We start from the raw sequence: 16,958 nt of genomic DNA on the forward strand, positions 1-16,958 counted from the left end.
TTATCCCCAACAACCTGAATCATTCAAACACTGCAAAAATACAAAATACTACACAGTATGTTTGTGTAATTTCTAGTTCAAGTACATTTAAAATAAGATAAAATTAACTTCCAAGTAATTTTCTGCAAGATAAGAACTTATTTAAGTAACTAATTCTGTAATATTGATTCTAAAGGTTATTAGCTTCACCAGCAGATTACTACATTCATCCAATATTATATGTGAAATAATCTGCCAGTGGAACTTGTACCTTTTTTTTATCAACATTGCAGAATTATTTATTTAAAATAGGCTCTTGTATCTTGCTAAAAAAGTTACTTTTAAGTTACTTGCAATCAGAGGTCAGTGGAGTAGAACTACTTCAACATATTTTACTCAACCAGTCAAGTTAAAGTAAAAAAGTAAAAAGTGTTTGGTAAAAAGTTACTCAAATACTGAGTAACTGATCAAATTATTTAATATTTAGAAATTACATAATCAGTTGGGCCAAAATATAAAATTAAGTGGAAATTTTGGTGTTTTAAGGACCAAAATGACAATAATTCATATAAGTAACAAAATCAGACAAAAACTTTTTTTCCAAATCAGTTTCTTTCAATAAAAAACTTATGAAACTTTAATAAAAGCTGCAGGTCTGTGTCTGGTGAAGCTTTTGTTTATTTTTTATTCAGTTGGTAGAAAATTCAGAAATTTTACTCAAATAAGAGTAAACATACTTAATAAAATTACTCAAGTAAAATTAAAAAGTACAGAATAAAAAGTTATTTTTTTCAAAAACGTTACTCAAGTAAAGGTAACTGGTTACTCCCCAACTCTGTTCAAAGTGAAATAATCTAAATAATCTTTTTCTATAAGCTAAAATATTTTATTTCACTTATTAAGGAATTATTTCCTATTTCCTGTCAGTTAGTTTGTCTTATTTCAAGTGCACGAAGATTTTCAAAGAGTTCCGTTGGGGTTGCTAGGTAACGGGCCAGTCTTCCCTGGGGTTGCTAGGTAACGGGCCAGTCTTCCCTGGGGTTGCTAGGTAACGGCGAAGTGCCTGCTGATTTGTAACATTAGATATTTGAATTGAAACTAGACTACAAAACTTGGGGATATTTTGTGTTTTTGCAGTGACCAGAATATAAATACAAAATTATACCAATTTTTTCACATTTATTCAGACATTTAAAGATGGATTCCTATATATTACATTTCAGTTTCCCTGAGGGAGTCCTACCATCCCAGGCACACCTGACACTCATTGTTTTAATAGAAATCTAATATGTACAAACGTTCGGGCGCCTTCACTTCATGCTGTGCTGACTCTCGTGATGCCGGCGCAGATCCACCTTTCTCTGGAAGCCCTTTGAGCAAACGTCACACCCAAACGGTTTGAATCCCGTGTGCTTCCTGCTGTGGGTGATCAGGTTGGAGCTCTGGCTGAACGCTTTGCCGCAAACCTGGCACTTGTGCGGCTTTTCGCCTGCGAAAATGAAAAATGTTTCACTTTTCTTTTTTTTTTTTTTACCTTGACTGATTTGATTTTTCCTTTAGCTGCAAAAAAATCAGAGTTGCTTAAAAACAGCATCAGATGTTTTCACCTCGTAGGTAAAGTTTCTATTAGCGACCGATCGAGAAGAATCGCGCCATTGTTCAGATTTGTAGAAGCCATGCTGTCAACAAATGTCAACTGAACAGACTTCCTTTTATAGAGCGCGGCGCGAAGCAGGAAAACCAGACATGCAAATTGACGGGATATTTGTTTAAACTTCTTTTTCTGATTTATCAGCGGCTTTATAACCTCTGGAAACAATTCCTCCATGCTGCACCTGGAAAGTAGCTGATATCATCCAGCACATCTTTGGACAGAAACAAAACCCGAAACTGGAAATCAAATTAAAGCTACAAATCCAGTGCGGATGGACGACGGCGTGTTAGGGCAACACTAAGAAAAAATAACAAAAATAAAGTCATAATATTACAGGAATGAAGTAGAAATAATATGAGAATGAAGTCATAATACTATAACTGTATTTTTGTAATTTTATGACTTTATTCTCGTATTATTTCAACTTTTTTCTCATCCGACTTTATTCTTATAATTTTTTTAAATAACTTTAATATATTGTGTTCTCTGCAAAAAAGAGAACAATTTCAATTGCAATTACAAAATTGCACAGTTCTAAATATTGCATTATATATGATCTGAATAAATACAAAAGAGCTACTTTCAAATGATAGGTTAACTTATTTGTGCTAAAATCCTAAAACTGTTGTTTTAGCTGCAGATGAATCTTAATCAATCTACAAATAATCAAACATTCACTAAAGGGTTGCTGTGTTATTGCATTTTAGGCAATAAATTGTTTATTTTCCCATTTTAAAATAATTTTCAAAATGTACTTATAATATTAAAATAAAAATCAGCAGAGTGTGATCATTTTTTATCTGATTCATCGTTGGAATAATTGATTACTAACATAATTGTTAACTGCAGCCCTAAAAAGTGTAATATTTGCAAAATATTACACTTTTCCAAACAGCTGATGTTTGAATGGTTGATACTGCAGCAGGTTGAGTCCAGAACAGAGTGGGAGGATCGCCGCTGTCATTACCCGTGTGGATGTACGTGTGCTTCTTCATGTCCGACTTCTGATGGAACCGTTTCCCGCAGTACTGACAGGGGTAAGGTCTGGTGTCGGAGTGGATGAGCAGGTGCGTGGACAGCGTGGAGGAGCGCTTGAAGGATTTACCGCACATCTTGCACTCAAAACTTTTTTCCTGAACATACAATAAAATTAAACAATTTAGCCCCATTTGATAGTTTTTACAAGTCATAAGCTGTGATCTTTTAAAAGTAGAACTCCTAATGAAAAAACCTTTTTTTGCATAAATCATCTGAAATTCCTCACGCAAATGTCTCTGTATTAGATTCAAAACATTACGTTATCAAAGACAAACATCTACTTTCATGCTAACTACCATTAGCAATACAAGCTAATAGTACATTTCTAATCATTTTATTAATTCAAACACAAAAGAAACATGTTAACAAGTTGACATTACAGCATAAATACTGTATTTATTACAGTAAAATTCTGGCAACTACAGCTGCTAGTAATTTACCATAAATTACACGTTTTTTTTCTTCTTCTTTTTTTTACAGTGTATGGCTATATAAAACTTAGATTAGCTGGGAGAGCTTCAACTTTCCCAGTCCGTTCTTGTTTTCCACTGAAAAATCTGATTTCCAGGTACAAAGAAAATGCACCATTACCATTCAATATGGCTGCCGGGCTTAAAGATAATCCAGGTATAAACCATTTATTAGTAGCACTTTTAAAACCAGTATCCCATTCTATAACCTGTATTAGTGATTTTTATAGTGCTGGATGCATAATTGGATAGTTTAATTAACATTTAGATATGCTATTGTTGTTTAAGCTAACTTTTGTTAGCAGCACAAAACAATACTAGAAAAACAAAATTTCTGAAGAAATTTAGCCGGGGCCTGCCAAGGCGCGCCCGTGGGGTATGGGCCCGGCGTCGTCACGCTACAAATTGGCATCGACGCTAAAGAACGCCGCAACGTAATCAGTGGCACGCGGAGAATCGCAAGAACATAAAGTAAGGCGGACGTGCACCATTCAGTATGATTTAAAATTTTTGTCAAGGCTTTTATTTTGGAAGTTTTGTTAAACTTCATTTCAAAGGGCCAAACTAATCCCATGCGTAATAGTCATTGGGTTAAATCAGTTATATAATGCTCAACAGAGCAATTATCTGATTTAAAAATATTCAAGGCTTTTATTTTGAAATTTGCAGTATGCTTCATTTCAGAGGGCCAAACTATTCCATTGTGTAACAGTGCTTTGGATAAAAAAGTCACATAAAGCCAAAAAGCGCAATTACCTGATGTAAAAATATTCAAGGCTTTTATTTTGAAATTATTATTATGCTCCATTTGAAAGTTCCGAACTAATCCCATGTGTAACAGTGCTTTGGATGAAAAAGTCATACAAAGCCAAAAACAGCAATTACATGATGTAAAAATATTCAAGGCTTTTATTTTGAAATTATTATTATGCTCCATTTTAAAGTTCCGAACTAATCCCATGTGTAACAGTGCTTTGGATGAAAAAGTCATATACGGCCAAAAACAGCAATTACCTGATGTAAAAATATTCAAGGCTTTTATTTTGAAATTATTGTTATGCTCCATTTTAAAGTTCCGAACTAATCCCATGTGTAACAGTGCTTTGGATGAAAAAGTCATACAAAGCCAAAAACAGCAATTACATGATGTAAAAATATTCAAGGCTTTTATTTTGAAATTATTATTATGCTCCATTTTAAAGTTCCGAACTAATCCCATGTGTAACAGTGCTTTGGATGAAAAAGTCATACAAAGCCAAAAACAGCAATTACATGATGTAAAAATATTCAAGGCTTTTATTTTGAAATTATTATTATGCTCCATTTTAAAGTTCCGAACTAATCCCATGTGTAACAGTGCTTTGGATGAAAAAGTCATATAAAGCCAAAAAGAGCAATTACATGATGTAAAAATATTCAAGGCTTTTATTTTGAAATTATTATTATGCTCCATTTTAAAGTTCCGAACGAATCCCATGTGTAACAGTGCTTTGGATGAAAAAGTCATACAAAGCCAAAAAGAGCAATTACATGATGTAAAAATATTCAAGGCTTTTATTTTGAAATTTTCAGTATGCTTCATTTCAGAGGGCCAAACTATTCCATTGTGTAACAGTGCTTTGGATAAAAAAGTCACATAAAGCCAAAAAGCGCAATTACCTGATGTAAAAATATTCAAGGCTTTTATTTTGAAATTATTATTATGCTCCATGTTAAAGTTCCGAAGTAATCCCATGTGTAACAGTGCTTTGGATGAAAAAGTCATATACGGCCAAAAAGAGCAATTACCTGATGTAAAAATATTCAAGGTTTTTATTTTGAAATTATTATTATGCTCCATTTTAAAGTTCCGAAGTAATCCCATGTGTAACAGTGCTTTGGATGAAAAAGTCATATACGGCCAAAAAAAGCAATTACGTCATGTAAAATATTCAAGGCTTTTATTTTGAAATTTTCAGTATGCTTAATTTTAAAGTTCCAAACTAATCCCATGTGTAACAGTGCTTTGGATGAAAAAGTCACATAAAGCCAAAAACAGCAATTACCTGATGTAAAAATATTCAAGGCTTTTATTTTGAAATTATTATTATGCTCCATTTTAAAGTTCCGAACTAATCCCATGTGTAACAGTGCTTTGGATGAAAAAGTCATATAAAGCCAAAAAGAGCAATTACATGATGTAAAAATATTCAAGGCTTTTATTTTGAAATTATTATTATGCTCCATTTTAAAGTTCCGAACGAATCCCATGTGTAACAGTGCTTTGGATGAAAAAGTCATACAAAGCCAAAAAGAGCAATTACATGATGTAAAAATATTCAAGGCTTTTATTTTGAAATTTTCAGTATGCTTCATTTCAGAGGGCCAAACTATTCCATTGTGTAACAGTGCTTTGGATAAAAAAGTCACATAAAGCCAAAAAGCGCAATTACCTGATGTAAAAATATTCAAGGCTTTTATTTTGAAATTATTATTATGCTCCATGTTAAAGTTCCGAAGTAATCCCATGTGTAACAGTGCTTTGGATGAAAAAGTCATATACGGCCAAAAAGAGCAATTACCTGATGTAAAAATATTCAAGGTTTTTATTTTGAAATTATTATTATGCTCCATTTTAAAGTTCCGAAGTAATCCCATGTGTAACAGTGCTTTGGATGAAAAAGTCATATACGGCCAAAAAAAGCAATTACGTCATGTAAAATATTCAAGGCTTTTATTTTGAAATTTTCAGTATGCTTAATTTTAAAGTTCCAAACTAATCCCATGTGTAACAGTGCTTTGGATGAAAAAGTCACATAAAGCCAAAAACAGCAATTACCTGATGTAAAAATATTCAAGGCTTTTATTTTGAAATTATTATTATGCTCCATTTTAAAGTTCCGAACTAATCCCATGTGTAACATTGCTTTGGATGAAAAAGTCATATACGGCCAAAAAGAGCAATTACGTCATGTAAAATATTCAAGGCTTTTATTTTGAAATTTTCAGTATGCTTAATTTTAAAGTTCCAAAATAATCCCATGTGTAACAGTTACTGAGTTAAATCAGTTATATACAGCCCATAGCAGCGGGTAGTTCTAAAGGCCAGTTCTCAGTCCTGATCTGTTTCAACTGAGGATAGATAGAACTACAATGATGCGTATTTGTAGTCCAAATCAGCAGCCAATAGCCTCTTGAGATCCGTTGCTATGTTAAATAAGTTTCACACCAAGGTGTGAAGTGTTAGTGAAACAGCCTGAGAGCCTCAGAAAATCCTGTCGCATGACTTTGCTCTGAAGCACCGTGACAGAAAACCGTACGGTCTAGATAAATTTCGAAAACATTTTACCGGAGCAGACAGGCGTATCAATGTCAGGACCGATTTTGATACAAATCGTGCGATATTTGTGGCCGTGATGGCGATTTCAAAATTATTTTGGGCTCAAAAAACCTCTTCATTTCTCACTCTAGCCGAGATGGGCTGTCACTCTAATTTTAGAAAAAATGAGAAACTTTGGGTCGCTTAGAGGCAAATTGTGGACAAACCGTAACTGGTATCGACGAGCCGTCTTCACTTTCGAAGAGATCACAGACGTATCTACAAAATGAAATTTGAATGGCATTTCTAGGTGAATTTGTGACGACACAGAAAATCCTCAAAAATAGGGTATTTCTAGGATTTTTCCCATTGACTTATAATGGGGTTTTTTTCGTAGTTTTTTGCGAATTATGTCGCCACGTTAAGCCCAAATCCCACCAGAAGTAATAGCTGGAATGGCGTGAATTTTCTGCACGTTTTGATACCTCATTTGTAGGTGTGCACCCAGCGGTATGAGCCGCATTAACGGTTACGGAAGAAAAATAAAGAATAAAGAAACACTTTCTCCGACAATAGCAATAGGTTCCTGCCATTGCTTTGCATGGCAGGCCCCAATTAAGGTATTTATCTGATTTTAACACAAAAACGGTGTAGAACTATGTTGATGACCGTATGGTAAATGAGATGAAAACAATCAGAAGTACAAATAAACGGCTTTTCACTACCGCCATTATTCGGCAGCCATATTGAATTTTCACTTTCGATGGGGTTTAAAATAAAATTTTCAGACTTAAAGAATCAATAATTTCTAAACTAAATGAAACATGGCAACAAACTACTGTTTTCTCAGTTTTACAAGTTTACAATTTTTACAAAATCTGAAGTAATTTGTGTTTTTGTTTACCTGGGAGTGAACGTTCATGTGCTGCTCCAGACTCACAGCGTGCCCAAAGGTTTTCCTGCAGATGCTGCAACCAAATGGTCTCATTCCGCTGTGTGACCGCCTGACATGAACCTCCAGTCCATGAGAAGTTGAGAAAACCTGAACAACAAAAAACAGCAAAAATAACTTGGGGAAATTACATACAAATGTTGATTTCACTTGTTAACAGAAAACATTTACTCACACCAACCTGGCTCTTGTTTAATCATGACTTAAGCTGGATTACCCACATGCTTTGATTCAGAATAAACTTCCTTAATTTTGCAAAAAAAAAAAAAAAGAAAGAAAGTTTTTACGCTAATTTGAAGTTGTTTTTAGCTTTCCTGAAAAAGAGTTTTGTGCTAAAGTAAAAATTTAAACATCTTTTCTGAATAATACCATGAAGTAGCAAACAGTCTGTGCCATACCAGAGGCACAAAACTCCTGAAAAGTTCCTGACCCCGGCCTTCTATTTCATTTTTCTGAGATGTGTGGTTCATGCTAGTTTTTAATCTCTACTTCCTGTTTTTTGCTCCATTGTAGAATTGAACTTGAGGGGGCCGCCCAAAATGCCCCAGAGGGCCGCGAATGGCCCCCGGGCCGCACTTTGGACACCCCTGGGTGGAATAATTTATACAAGGCGAAGTTGGTTTTGATTGCCCCTTATGTTAATAAATGAAATCATCATTTTAAATATGGATATTCCATGCAGTGATGAGAAAAACTGCCTACTTTGTCACAGGTGATGCAGTGGTAGGTGTTGGAGGTGGGGGAGTAGTGCGTGCTGCAGTCCAGCGGCTGCTGCGGCGGCGGACTGCGGCTGATGTGGCCGCCATACAGGCTGCTGGCGTGCTGCAGCACCGTGGGGCTGAAGCTCAGCTGCCGCAGCTTGTAGGACGACGACACCGACTCCCAGGCGTACGAAGGCTTGTAGTAAGGCGGGAACTCGGCCATGTGGGGCTCTAACACAGGGAGGACAAGTTGAAAGGTGAAATATTATGCTTCCCTTAACAGGTTAGGACACAAAACATGTTCATTACAGTTTGTGCACAAAATAATTCTTTGATAATGAGATTTTAGCTTTCCAGCAGCCATTGTACAGCACACAGAGCGGTAAAACCAACTGACCATCCATACCGAAGTTCCGCTTGGGTTGCTAGGTAACAGGCTGGGGTTGCTATAGGTAACGGCGAAATGCCTGTGGATTTGTAATGTTGCATTCCGGAGGTTTTTGAAATGGCTCATTTCCAGACACCAAAAACAATTAACTTACTGCCAAAAAACTGCTGAGTGTTTTTCTTAGAAAGCAGCTGAGAACAAGATGAAAGTACAAAATGTGTTCATAGTTTCAAGTTTATTCTTTAAAAATGGGACATTGGATATCATTTAACTTTTACATGCAAATATGTGAGATGATAGCCAAGTGTCTAATTTCCATATCTAGTCCCACTGGCAGGATGATGATAATATGAAGTTTAATAAGAAGAAAAGAAGAACAAGCAGAATCAGAATATGGTATAAAAACCTTTTCACTGAACTCTGAGCCAGAACCGCACAGCATTCTGGGAGATGCAGGCAGAGTAAAGACTTAAGACTCAACCTCTCACAGCTAGCTAAGTTAGGTTGATACAATCAACTAACTCACTCGCTCTTTGGTTACCTAGCAACAACCTGATGGGTTACAAGTAGCAGTTTCTGGTTTTGCCACAACTGTTTAAAAATGAACAGATAAAACAGGAAAGGTCTCGCAATCAGCTTGGCAGCATTTCACATATTTAAAACACAAAAACTAATCAATACATAGTTTTCATGTGACACACTTCCGTGAACTTTGTAACTGACAGCCATCTTGGCAGGCGGTTGCTATGGAGTTGCTATGACAACAATAAACAAGCCTCAAGCTTAGAGCCAGCTCTCGACTCGTTCCTGTCTAACTTACAAATATTACAACTACTTGAGTACTCTACAGATCTCTGTGTAATACTAAGATAAATATCAGCGATATTTAGGGTACTACTTACAGCTGAACTAGCAAAATTAGCTTAGCTACTGTAGCTTTTATTTGCTAGCTAACACCGACATGTAGCCTACATGTTTATTACTTTAAGTAGTTGATCTGCCAGTTACCAGAACCTTGTTATTAATCTGAGGAACTCGTTCATCCTTTACAAAATCATTTAAACATTGATTGTTTGTGTCCATGGGTACCATTTTATATGCATTCTTTGTGTTAACTAGGCCGCTAACTGTATCATAGTATGAAATCAGAGGAACATTTCCGTTTTATATGGTCAATCTCTCTATTATTGGTCAATAACGCCCACATATTTTCTTTTTGTTGATCTCAAGCCATCCCGCTATGCTTTGCGCTGCGCTTGCCTACTAAGATGGCGCGGACCATTTCCGGTTCAGACTTGTTTGGAACTATGTATGATTACCAACTGATATGAAACGCTTAAAACGTCCGGACACGGGCCCCTGCTAATGTAAGGCCTGTCTGGTTGAGGTACCGACCTGATAGGTAGTAGGGCTGTGAGGGGGCCAGCGGCGGGCTGGCCGGCTCTGGGTGAGCAGGTAACGGACACTGCGGCTCTGAATCCTCCGGAGGGGAGCACCTGTCTGCGGACAGCGAGGGCCCCTCAGACAGGGGCTCCTCTGATGAGTCTGTGCTCTGCAGCTGCGACGGGACTTCTGATAAACGCACAACAAAACAGTTGAGCACATTGCAAGCAACTTTAATTTTTAATGCATGCGACATTTAAGAAAAATATCGTTTATTTAGCGAAGAAAAAGTGATGCATTTTCCATTTAAAGTTACAGATAAAGTCTCACCCTGGTCTTCAAACTCCGCCGGCTGCTCCTCTTCGTAACTGCGGTGGATGTTATAGGAGGCGCACCGTTTGTTTTTCACCAGAAATGACCGCGGCATGTCGTTTCTGCGTCGCAAAAATAGCACACAGAACATTTTATATTTGTTTTTAACGCAATAAATAAAGCGAAGCATTCTAAAATGTCATTATAATGTTAAATAAATATGTAAACTACACATTAGAATATGTTTTTTAAGGTTTTATAACTGGTTAGAGCTAAAATGTAATTTTGAAGAAGTTTTTCTTCTTTTTTTAGCAAAACAATAAAAGATATTGTTAACTACCGTTCGAGTTATTATACAGTTTATGAAAATGTGAAACTGTTGGCACAGACTCACCGTTAATTGAGCCCGAATCAAAACAACAATAATAAACTTTATAGATCCAAAATGCGTCGCAGAGAAAAAAAAACGCAGAGAAAGAAATCCGTTTCCTAAAAGTTGCAGGAGCCTTAAAGCAGAAAGAAGCATCATCAGCGCTCGCAGCTCGGTCTTTTTCTCCCCTCCCTGATTTTCAATCAGATAACTTCGCAGGGGAATCTGACTGTGGTTTCAGCCAATGAAAAGTCCAAGCTGCAGGTGGAAATTTGCTTAGAAAAACAGCGGCCTTCGGAACAGTTATACAAAACAGCCGCGGCTGCATGAGGGGAAGAGACTGTTGTTTTTTTAAAAAACATGCGAAATATGCAACAGTAAAATAAAATAAATTCTGCGTAATTAATTAAAAATGCAGAAACAAGAAAAACAAAATCTTTACTTCAACTTTTAAAACAAATCCCCAACGCTTTCTGTTTGCTTTACTGGATTTGGGCAAAGTAAAGTAAAATAAAGTTTTGCGTAAGATTTAAGAGTCTTTAGCTTCCACATATGTAACTTTAGGGCTGCACAGTGGAGCACTTGGTAGAGCTGCAAGAAGGTCTTGGGTTCGATTCCCGTCTTTCTACACGGAGTTTGCATGTTCTCCCTGTGCACGCGTGGGTTCACTCCGGGTACTTCCAAAGAACATGACTGTCAGGTTAATTGGTCTCTAAATTCTCCCTAGGTGTGAGTGTGTGTGTGCATGGTTGTGAGTGTGTGTGTGCATGGTTGTGTGTGTCCTGTCTGTCTCTGTGTTGTTGTCGACCTGTCCAGGTGAACCCGCCTCTCTCCCGGTACGTCAGCTGGAAATAGACACCAGCACCTCCCGACCCCACTGGGGACAAGGAAGTTAGAAAATGGATGGATGGATTTGTAACTTTAGCGCCTCCAAAGATACACACACCAAACCAGTCTGCTTATCCAAGCACAGCTAACTGGTGGTTTCTATGGCAACGCACAAAACACCATTTATTGAGTCAACTGAATGGAAAGTTCATTTTAATAATAAAAAACCCACCATCATCTTCCTCTTCATCATTATTATTTGTGAGAGTTTCGGTGCAAGAAAGACATGAAGTTTGAGTGCAAGAGCGACATCTAGTGGAGAAAAACCTCAATTTGTCATACAATAAATAACGTAATATGATATTACATAATAACATCATATTATATAAAATACTATAATAAATTAGAATGTTATTGCAAATATTGCAATGTTCATTTATTTCAGTAACTCCATTATTAAGTGAAGCAGATTATTTACACACATTTGATGTTTTTACGCCTTTATTTCTGTTAATTATGATGAGTTTATGCTTACGGTTAATGAAAATACAGCATTTACACCAGAAAAATGTGGAGATATAATGCTGCCATCATGTGAACCTGATGACATGTACAATTTATTAGTCTCAGTCTAAAGTTTAATTAAGAATTCATGATAAGTCAAATCTGGCTTAATTTCAGCAAATTTTCAAATAACAGCTGACAAAAATTAAAAACTGGCAGCTGTAAATGCAACAAAAGGTGGTTTTATTTCCACAATTCCTAAATAAAGCTTTAGGATTGGTTGATTCTGACTTTAATCTGAAAGAATTCTGACTTTAAAATCAGAACTGTAGTTTTATTATGAAATTTAAAATGTTATTATCAGAATTCTGTCTTTATTCTGAGACTTTAATCTGAAAGATTTTGGACTCTAATCTCAAAATTTTGACTCTAATCCCACAAAATTCTAACTTTATGATCAAATTTCAAACTTTCATATCAGACTTTTGGCTTTTATCTCTAAAATGTCACTTTAATGAGAAATCAGACTTTAATTTCAGAATTATGACTTTAATCTCAGATTTCTAACATTATTATAATTCAAATTTTAAAAATGATTGTAAAAATTTGACTTTAATCTATGAAAATTCGGACTTTAATCTCAGAATTTTGACTTTATCATTAAAATATAAAACATTATGATCATAATTTTGGCTTTAATCTAGAAAAATTCAGACTTTAATCTCAGAATTTTGACTTTGTTGTTAAAATTGAAAACATTATAACCAAAATGTTGACTTTAATCTATGAGAAATCAGACTTTAATCTCAGAATTATGCCCTTAATCTCAGAATTAATACTTTTCTCTCAGAGTTAGTTTTCTTTTCTCTCGGAATTAAAACGTTAATACCAAATTTCAAACTTTATTATCATAATTTTGACTTTCATTTCACAATTCCGGCTTTAATTTTAGAATTTTGACATAAAGATTTCAGATTTTCTTTTCTACAGTGGCAATAATGATCTTCTGCAAAACAAACAAAACCTTCACAGACGTGTTTCTGTAAAATCTTATTTAATTCGCTTTTTAAAAAAAAACAAAACTAAAATCTAACTAACCGAATCGCGCGTGCGCTCTGTGCATGTGGGTCACGCGAAACCGCATTACACGCAGTTCAGCCCTTCACCATCAGCGATGGGAAAACAAACTTTAACTGCGCGACAGAGATAAGAATCAGCCGTTTTCCGTGTGAAAGCTGGAGCGCCGTGTCGGCTGTCGGGATTAGGATGATTTTCAGAAGCTGTCCCGGTTCGGTGCCGCTCGAAAAGCGGCAGCATTGAAGCGCAGAGCCGCTCGGAGTTGCGGGATTAGTTCGCTCGCAGCCTGACAGCGGAGGCTGACTGCGGTGGGATGGGCTGTGAGGTGTTCAAGATGGCGGCGCCCTGTGGAGTGAATCTACTCTAACAGGTAAACAGCTCCACTTATTTGCGAATAATGCGGTTTGTTATCAGCGGGTTCCAGCTCAGATGCTGCGTTGGGTCCAAACCGAACCGATCTGGCCGCTGTAGATCGAATCGAGCCGGAATGACACGGGGAGTAAATGTTGCTCGGAGTGTGGGTCGCTGGTCCCAGCTAACGTTAGCTGTCGGCGCTGGGTTGACTTGTGTTTTTTTCCCTACTGGACAGACCTGGTGATGGATAGGCTTGATATTTCAGAGATTACATCCTGATTGCGTCTCTGGTATTTATTTAATTTTTTTGTGAAATCGCTGCTCGACGTGTCACGGAAAAGAAATGTTCGTGTTTTAGAAGCGGGTAAAGTAAAGCCAAGCCTGCCCATTGTTCTCTGCGAGTTGTTTACGACAAGCAGCAGCAGCAGCAGCAGCAGCCAGTGGTCAGTCTTCATGCAGCAGCTGCTCCTCTGCTTTCTGACTGAACCATGTTGCATTTAATGCATCTCATTGCTCGGCTTTACCTTAAACATGCAACCAGCTGGCAGTAAGTATTCACGGGTTTTTTTGTTGTTGGTTTCTTCGAGTTAAACCCACCAGGATGTTTTTGCTAAGGCCTGCAAAATTATTCCAAATTCAGTGCGTTTTCAATTCATCTCAACAATTATTTTTAAGGGAGGGAAAAAATGCTGTAAACTTGTATGATTCAAGTGTCTTTGGTAGCAGTCAGTGCTGCAACAAATCTAAAGACACTTCTGACTGAAGATTTTCTGCGTGACAGTCTCATGACATGCTAACAACTCATTATCACAACAGAGACAATATTTCACGGTAACATGACCTGGATGACATCATCAGCTGTTAGGAAGCTCTGCTAATCCACCTCATTTGCTTTTGCTTCTCCTCTTTAAACGTCTATTTGGTTTTATGGTTGTTAGTTTGAACTTCCTCTCTTTCTGCTCTGCATCCATAATGTCTCCTTTACAACTCCTCTGGGATTTTTGGGTCGTAGTTCAGGCATGATTAGAGCTTATGAGATGCTAATCAGCAGCGCCCAGTTGTAAAAACGGTACCTGGTTTCCACAGTTACGCATCATAACCTCTGTCTGAAGGCAAGAAAGTAAGAGCGAAAATACTTCCAGCTGCACAGCATCCAATAATTGTCCAAACATTTATATATATATATATATATATATATATATATATATATATATATATATATATATATGTGTATATGTATATATATTTGACACGGTAGACTGTGAAACCAATTATTCCTCATGCATGAACAAGACCTGAAGATATTTGAACTCTTCTGGAAAAGACTCAATACTCCGGTTTAGAATTTTATTAAATTTTATTAAATAAATAGCTGAGAGAACAAACTGGGCAAATAACATAAGCAGAAAGGTTCATTCAAATTCCCAAACAAAGTTATTCATCTTCTTCCTGAGTATCCACTGAGTATTATGACGGCTTGTTGGGGCCGTTGAAGTCAGAAAAAAACCCTCAAAATTTTTAGATTAATCTCGAAAAATTTCTAGAAAAAAAAAATATATATATTTGAGTTCCAAAAGTGAAAAAAATGCTAGGAAAATCTCCAGAATTTTGAGATTAATCTCAGAAATTTTCTAAAAAACACAAGAGAATTTCTGAGTCCAAAAGTTGTTGAAAAAATAAGCCGAACAGTCAGAAACTTTTTTCCAAATTTTTCTGACATTCAAAAGTTGAACATTAGTGAGAAGAACTCAGTAATGTTGAGGTAAATCCTGGAAATGTTAAAGAAAAAACAACAAAATTTCTGAGTCCAAAAGTTGGAAATTTGTTAGAAAACATTTTGTGCTTCTAGAATTTTTTAGAAATTTTTTTTTTTCCAAAAATTGACATTTTTGAGTTTCAAAAGTCAGAACTTTTCGACTTTTGGAAATTTTCTGAGTTTCAAGAGTTTACATTTTTAAAATTTTGAAGCGCAGAAATGTTCCTGCTTATTCTAGAAATTTAAATTTCAGCGTTATTTGGCGGACATTAACTCTTTTTTTAATTTCTATCCACAATAGCCCCAATTCGCCGCCGTCTGCAGCGCCTCGCGTCTCCCACTCAGATAGTTATCGTTTCCAGGGCCTCCCTGGTTGCAGCGGCGCTGCATAAAGCGTCTTTGTGATGCGGAGCATTCCCCAGCTGACTGAGATCACATTGAACGTTGCTCATGTCCGTGTCTGCTCTCCTCACCCGGACGTCCAGCCACATGAGTCAGCAGTCGATTGAAACAGAGGGACGATTGAGCTGCGGACGCTTCACCGCATCAGAAACGAGCGCTGAGCTGATTGGTCATGGTACAGGCGCAGCTACGTTTGAAAAAACTTTCAGTGGATTGTCATTTTTTTAGCAGCTGTTTTTCTGCTCAGACGTTTGAAGTGAGATCTGAAGAGCCGATGAGATCGGTTTGTGCTGAATCATTGTTCCAGGTTGGTGAATAAGCTGCCTGGCATTAATGAGCTGCCCGTCAGGATTACACTGTAAATCTGCTGCCGACGGAATATCTAATCTTTGTTGATATTAGAAAACATTCAGGTTGTTAATTTTGGTCTACAGTTTCATTTTCTCTAAATGAGGCTGATGAAAGTTGGTGCCTCAGGAAATGAAACCAAGCTAAAGGCCTGGATTTATTTTATTAATCAAATCAAAGCAGCTTTTATCTGCCAAATTATCAATCAATACCTCCTGTTTTTTGCAATTCTGCAATTTTTAACGCACAACTGTGAATTTATTCCAAATTTTCTACAAAAACGCTCAGAAGCATTTGTTTTTAGTGACGCTAACTCCCACCTGCAGGTGGCAGTATTCCTTACTTCTACTACTCTGCTTCCCCAGCCTGACTTGATATAAAGTTACTATCTGTGCTCGATATGGAGACTAAAAAAGTCACATTTACCGTCTACAATAGGCGTAAATATTCCAAAATTCCTCATAAACGTTTCCAAACTAGCTACACAAATTCAGTGATATTCTAAGGAAAAATTACAATAACGGCAAAATCCTGGAGGGACTGATTACTGTGATCAATCCATCAATGGCGGGAAATAATTTCAAAATGTAACTAAAAAGAAAATCCAGATTTTTTACAAATAAAATTTTCAAAACCCCAAAATTTGATTAATCAATAAAATCGATCAGGATTAGGGTAAAAATGACTAATAGGGTTAACCATAATTAATCAAAATTTTATTGCATCTTAAAAAGTTTTTCTTATTTAAAAAATGAATTAAATTGTTTATTTGTATCTGTTAATGTATTTAATACGGCATAAAAAAGGCTTAAATGGATGAAAGGGAAATCTTTTATTTTTTTATCAATCAATTAATCACTAATTGGCGTATACAAAAAAAAAAATCCACTTGCTGAAAGAGCAACATATTCAGATCAGTAAATAAGCCAAAACTGTGCAAAAAATACACATTTTGTATTTGTGATTTTAAAAAATAACACTTGTCTCTAAATATATTTTTCCCAAAACTCCTCACATTGCACAGCTTCCGGTGGAAGGAATGCTGTGTTGTCGCATTTAAAATGTTTTTTTTATTTTAAAAAATGAATTATTGTATAGAAAAGGTTTAAGAAGTTAAATGAGAAATCTGCAGAATTTAGAAACA

At 36.3% G+C, this 16,958-nt stretch overlaps 2 protein-coding genes across 2 annotated transcripts in view; one reads left to right on the top strand and one right to left on the bottom strand.

The window, feature by feature from the left end:
- Positions 1–721: 721 nt before the first annotated feature.
- Positions 722–10,745, bottom strand: gfi1b (growth factor independent 1B transcriptional repressor). The gene is made up of 7 exons (XM_023338001.1): positions 10,570–10,745; positions 10,194–10,297; positions 9,876–10,052; positions 8,094–8,323; positions 7,344–7,481; positions 2,601–2,766; positions 722–1,468 (listed from the first exon to the last, which is right to left on the bottom strand). Exons 2-7 carry the CDS (start codon positions 10,288–10,290, stop codon positions 1,290–1,292), a joined length of 987 nt encoding a protein of 328 aa, XP_023193769.1. The 5' UTR covers positions 10,291–10,297; positions 10,570–10,745; the 3' UTR covers positions 722–1,289.
- Positions 10,746–12,994: 2,249 nt separating this feature from the next.
- Positions 12,995–16,958, top strand: part of LOC102237756 (hamartin-like) — a 31,126-nt gene continuing 27,162 nt past the window's right edge. The window contains exon 1 of the mRNA XM_023338295.1: positions 12,995–13,324. The gene's annotated coding sequence lies outside the window, so the exon portion shown is untranslated. The remainder of the gene's footprint in view (positions 13,325–16,958) is intronic.

Source organism: Xiphophorus maculatus, chromosome 8 (genome assembly GCF_002775205.1).
Source record: "Xiphophorus maculatus strain JP 163 A chromosome 8, X_maculatus-5.0-male, whole genome shotgun sequence".
NCBI classification, from domain to species: Eukaryota; Metazoa; Chordata; class Actinopteri; order Cyprinodontiformes; family Poeciliidae; genus Xiphophorus; species Xiphophorus maculatus.